The sequence below is a fragment of the Vanessa atalanta genome, chromosome 1 (genome assembly GCF_905147765.1).
Source record: "Vanessa atalanta chromosome 1, ilVanAtal1.2, whole genome shotgun sequence".
NCBI lineage: Eukaryota > Metazoa > Arthropoda > Insecta > Lepidoptera > Nymphalidae > Vanessa > Vanessa atalanta.
Window position 1 is genome coordinate 3,146,854 of NC_061871.1, and position 6,227 is coordinate 3,153,080.

The 6,227-nt window shown below is 30.0% G+C and overlaps 1 protein-coding gene across 4 annotated transcripts; it reads left to right on the forward strand.

The window, feature by feature from the left end:
- The first annotated feature begins 651 nt into the window (after positions 1-651).
- Positions 652-5,870, forward strand: LOC125077008 (deoxyribodipyrimidine photo-lyase). Of its 4 annotated transcripts, XM_047689064.1 has the most exons (9): positions 652-1,184; positions 1,269-1,471; positions 1,922-2,080; positions 2,541-2,739; positions 3,071-3,263; positions 3,759-4,000; positions 4,198-4,341; positions 4,598-4,653; positions 4,729-5,870. In XM_047689064.1, exons 1-8 carry the CDS (start codon positions 797-799, stop codon positions 4,633-4,635), a joined length of 1,566 nt encoding a protein of 521 aa, XP_047545020.1. In that variant the 5' UTR covers positions 652-796; the 3' UTR covers positions 4,636-4,653; positions 4,729-5,870. The 4 variants fall into 4 exon arrangements, with proteins under 4 accessions (XP_047545020.1, XP_047544853.1, XP_047544937.1 ...); XM_047688897.1 differs by lacking the exon at positions 4,598-4,653 and having other exon boundaries at positions 4,994-5,870; XM_047688981.1 differs by having other exon boundaries at positions 653-1,184; positions 4,598-5,870.
- Positions 5,871-6,227: the final 357 nt, after the last annotated feature.

Consider the following 6,227-nt stretch of genomic DNA (forward strand, 5'->3'; position numbering starts at 1 on the left):
TCTTTCTTTGTAAGTTATTTTTATAAAAATATATATGCTATCTCTTAATGCCGCTCATTCGAAAATCTCCTAATGAAAAATAGTGTGCTTTGTTAAGCATATTTTGACCACAAAGTACACGCAAACGCAAAGTAGGTACTAAAGTAGTATGACATTAATAAAGTGTCAAGCGTTGCTGTCACTTTATAAAAATAAGATGGCTCGTTTGTTTTACTTCTTCTGTAGTGCGACATTACATCTAGATATATAAATAATTTGTCGTACATATATTTGTCGATATCAAACTTCATATTCATTTCATTCATCCATCCATTTTTTTTAAAAAGGTACATGAATAATGTGAAATATGTAAGCTGTCTTAAATTGTCAGATGTCAATCAGTTGTCACTCATTGACATCTGAAAGATGAAAAGTCTATAGGTTATTCATTATTGCCACATCTATAAAATCAACATATTAATATTGTTCATTAAGTATTATTTTCTTTATGTATGTACGTTTTTAACAACCATTAACTGCCATCTATTTAATAGCTATCATTGTAAAATTACTTATCGATGCTGGAAAAATCAATAAGTAAAATCCCAAACAGACTTTCCCAGATAACATTGAGCAAAACGAAACCAAAGAGTTACTTTTTATCCACAACCACAGCCTACATTCACAACGTTTTACACCAAATGGCTTGCATGATAGGATTAATAACTCCTGTCAAATTTTAAACTTATACAAAAAAATACGAAGAACTAGAAAGATTCTATCCATTATTTTAAAAGTTTTAACCAAAAATACTAAAATGATTAGCGGTTCTAAGAGAACTGTTGTTACCGTTTCAAATGTATCTACAGCAGCAAAGAAGGCCAAAAACTTAACACATGCTAATATTGATATCGATAATATTAAGAACGACATACAGAAAAAGCGGGAAGATACCGCGGAGTCAATTTTGAACTTTAGTTTTAATAAGAAGCGCTTAAGAATAGTTTCACAAGAACAGATGGTCGCTGATGATTGTGAGGGCATTGTGTATTGGATGTCTCGCGATAGCAGAGTACAAGATAATTGGGCATTTTTGTTCGCGCAAAAGCTGGCGCTTAAAAATAAAGTACCTCTTCATGTATGTTTCTGCTTAATAGCAAAATATTTAGATGCTTCGGTGAGGCAGTTTGATTTCCTATTAAAAGGTATATCACAGTAGGTGTATCATTTAATGTTAGAAAAACATGAAATATAATCTTTGATATTAACGTTATCTTCTAAAATTATAGGACTTGAACAAGTAGCAGAAGAATGCAACAAACTAAACATATCATTTCACTTGCTAGAAGGTAGTGGCGGTGAAGTCTTACCACAATGGGTTTTAGATCACAAAATTGGTGCTGTAGTTTGCGACTTCAACCCATTAAGAGTACCACTGGGTTGGCTCGAAGATGCTAAAAGGAAACTGAAAAAAGATGTACCATTAATACAAGTATGTTAAAATCTCATATAAAGTAAACTGGGTAAAAACATTGTTAATAACTGCAAGAAAAATCACAATTTAATTAAATTCATATTACGTCATATAAAATATATTATACCATATTAAATAGATTGTATTTTGTTAGTTAAGTAAGTATTCCATTTACTTGTAACCAATTCCAAATATAAGACACATTTCTGTTATTTTTATATATATATATATATATTTATATTAAGAGAGGTACATGAAGGTTGATGTATAAGTATAACAATTTACCTGTTAACATAATTTGTTATACTATACTGTACTTACTTAACTGTATTAACATGAAATTTATTTTTTTATATAAAATAATAGCAATAATCACACTGCCAAATATATTTATATAAGTTAAATTTGAGATGTCAAACCAACATTAAAATAATATTTCTTATATTTACAATAAAGTTTGGTTTTAAGGTGGATGCTCATAATGTTGTTCCATGCTGGGTTGCATCAGATAAGCAGGAATATTCAGCAAGGACTATAAGGAACAAAATTACATCTAAACTTGAGGAGTTTCTCACAGAATTTCCGCCTGTTATTAAACACCCTTATACCAGTAAATTTAAGCCTGAGGTAAACATTTTAATACTAATGATTAGCTGAAAATAAATATTAAAGCTTTAAGTACTTTTATTTTAACTTATTACTTGTAATAAATATCATTTCTATACATCACATTCTGTACAAATATACATGTGATATTTTGATGTGTTCATTTCTTATCATTATTTGTAGTTGTTTATTACAAAGCATTAGTACAGTCTGAAAAATATATTCACATTGTGACTCAAATCAGTCTTATATGCAGAATGTAAAGTTAAAATTTTTTTTTTAAATTATAATTTGTAAATATATGAACAAATCAAGTGTGTAGTTTTAACTTAGTATATATTTTTTTGATGACTGTACAATAATTTCATATTAGTACATTAATGTGGATGATGAGGAGTATATGCCATGAGAATTTATGTTAAATTAATATCTATTTATATTTTTGTGATTATATTTAATAGTTTTATAATTAATGTTCTAGCCAATAGACTGGGAAGAAGCAATAAAATCAAGAGAGGCAGATGAGACTGTGAAGCCAGTAGACTGGGCAACTCCTGGCTATGAATACGCACTGCAGGTTTTGAAGAGTTTCATTGATAAACGTCTAAAAATATATGCTACAAAGAGGAATGACCCGACACAAAATGCCCTTAGTAATTTGTCACCTTGGTTTCATTTTGGTAAGTAATAATATTATTATTATAATCTTATAGGTTCTAATTTTTTATTGTTGTCTGCAAAAGTTAAGACCAATTAATATGTTGAGAAATTTTTCAGATTTCTGTTGTTTTTAATATTGATATATGAACATAAATCACTGATGTCTTCATGATTTGCAATATATTTGAGATGTTTTTTTTCATAAACAGAATAGAATAGTTTTATAAATGTAATGTTTTGCATGTCTTTGAAATTAATTTTACAATTAAGTTTTACAAGCATGGTTTTCTTTATTTTCTTTAAAACATGCTTAATAATGTTTGTAATGATGTAATATTTTCTCTATTCTAGGTCAAATATCAGTACAAAGAGTAGCCCTCTGTGTACAAGAATATAAATCAAAACATACCGAGAGTGTAAATGCATTCCTCGAGGAAGCAATAGTCAGACGTGAACTAGCCGACAATTTCTGTTTCTACTGCAAACACTATGATAGTATTGAGGGAGCCAGTGCATGGGCACAGAAGACACTTAATGATCACAAGTAATATATCTACTTGTATACTGCACATTGTTTGCACATCATTGCAGATATGGATGTTATCAGTTTTTTTGCTAATGGTTTGATAAACGATATCATGCTATAATCGATATTTATAAATGATAACAATTTCGCAGAATTGATGTAAACTGTCGTTACGTTACTGCGGTTGGATAAATTCACAATATTTTAATCACACATTTGGTTTAGGACTTTGATGTTTAAATGAAATTCTCTTTCAGTGAAGATGGGTAGAAATTAGTCTTGCATTGCATTGCATATTTGATATTAATCATATATTCTTTAGTAATATAAAATTGATTTAGGCTTTCTTAGGACTAGCGCTTCTTTGTTCAATAGCGAAAATACCTACTTCTACTTATTTTATGTATATTCTGAGTGAGGTTATCAATAAACTCATAAATTTTTACTGTTACTATATTAGATACTAAAACAAAAAATATATTACGAAATCCAATTTCTTGTTTTCTGTTTTAGATTGGATAAAAGAGCGCACATTTATAAACTGGAACAACTATCACAAGCCATTACTCATGATGATCTGTGGAACGCGGCCCAGATACAAATGATGGAGGAAGGAAAAATGCATGGATTTTTACGAATGTACTGGTGTAAGAAAATTTTGGAATGGTCGGAGACACCTGAACAGGCTCTAGAATGTGCTATATATTTAAATGACCATTACAGTATTGATGGCAGGGATCCCAGTGGTTATGTAGGTAAGAAATGAAGAAATAAACATTTATAATTATGTAATGCCCTGGGGTAAGGAAGCTGGTAGTGTCACATTCACTTGACTCTGTGTGCACTTAATTTGTCACCTTCGTCCTGCCTATGATCTCAGTCTTGTCTGACTCTGTGCCAGCACTTGTTAATAAATAACGTTTTACTAGTTAAATAATATAATGCGTTTCAGGGTGCATGTGGTCGATATGCGGTATCCACGACCAGGGCTGGGCGGAGCGCGCCATTTTCGGAAAGATTCGTTACATGAACTACGAAGGATGCAAGCGCAAGTTCGATGTGGCGACCTTCGTGCAGCGATACGCCCGAAAGACGAGTAAGTAGCGTACTACTAGTATACCGGTGAGACGTACTACTGGTATACTAATACGGAAAAGCCATAATTTATTATTGACTATTTCTATCAGAATTTAATAGAGGGCCTCTATTTTTTTAACAAAGTTTTTCTTTTTAAGAAAATTATATACATTTATAAGAATATTATATAATTAATGCTTTTTATGTCATACATCAGAAAAGAGGTAACTAAAATCTTAATTAAAATTTAATAAAAAATGTACATGTTTTTTTAGATAAGCAAGTGCAGAATAACAGTTCAATTGTATTATGAAACAATAGAGTCAGCGAGGTGTGTCCACACTGTTGTTAGCTGTAAAAGTGGAAATGTACTTAAGGATTAGATTCTCCTTTTTTATATTTCTAGCGAGCGAGTCCGAGCCCCTCGGAAACCACTGGACTGATTTCGATGAAAATGTTTGTGTTTTAAAGCTTGTGGTTACTTAGAAACTGGTACGTATTTTGCCTCACGAACATGGCGAGCGCTGGAGATAAAGAACCACATATTTTCACAACAGAGAGCAACCAATATAACGTCCCATTTCAAACATAATCACATCAACGTGTGGTCAGCCATTCCATTAGCTGCCACTAAAGCATGAATATATGAATGAGAAAATGTGTTGCTTTAGGACCAGAGAAGAATATAGGCTACTTTTTCTCCCGGAAAATCTCAGGAGAGCAAAGCAGCAGGTAAAAGCTAGTTTTAATACACGTAATATAAGATTCTTCAAGTAATTATAAAACGATAGTATATTAAGCTTTTAAGTGTTTTAAAAACATTAGATGTTGACGCTTTTGTTATGTTTTATACAATCTTATGAATATTGATATCTCTTTCTCGTGTGTGGTGTTAGAAAAGGATTACTATCCTGTCTCTTCTGTCATGATAATTGATTTAATTTAGATTGTGTACAACAATATCGGCACCGTTGTAAATATTTTAACTAAGATTACTAGAAGTTATATTCAGAAAAAAAAAACTTAGCTTTAAATAAATCTATTACAAAAACAGTTTTATGTTGAGATTTCATATGTCGATGGCTTTTTCGTTACTTTGTTTTTAATAGATTATTTGATACTGTTTTAAAGATCTTTCAAATCTACCTCTTATATTATATCATTAAGTTTAAATATATTTATTCATGCTGAATTTTATTTAAAAACATGTTAAGAATCGGCACTTAGTACAACAATTGTTTTAAAGTAAAAGTGAAGTTCAGTAAAACCTTCATAACGAAATATAAAAATATATTTACAGTACTTATAAAAGCAGTAAATATCCGTTAAACTTGTCGTATGCCAGTTATAAAAATATTTATTTTGTATGTTTTTAGTAGGTATTTAATTTATAAGTTTAAATTGTATTTTACTAACATTTTAAGGGTATTTCTGTGTGTTGATCAATTTAAAAATTATTACTTATTACCTTCTAACGTAATCACGTCACATTGTCAAATAATATACCGTTACGAATATCATCTTAAAACAAATCACTTTTATAAATAAACTCCGAACTAATTTCGGAACAAAGATAAATTGTTTTATTTATATATATTTAAATATCGTTTGATTAATATAAGGAAACATAAGGAGAATGTAGATTTTAACGAATATTGTTATCGCAAATAATGGTAACTGTAACTTTATCGACGTCGAAAATAATATTCTCTGAATTCTTGTTGCTTTGTTTGGTAAACTGACACCAACGGTAAATGATACACGTCCCGTTAATTGATTAAATTGGTCCAAACCATTTAAAAAGTCTTCCTATGTGTGGTAGGTTTTTGATTATATTAAATATTCATTTTTCGTCTATAGCATATTCCAATGGAAGCAGGAAAAAAGATAAATCAACCTTAGATT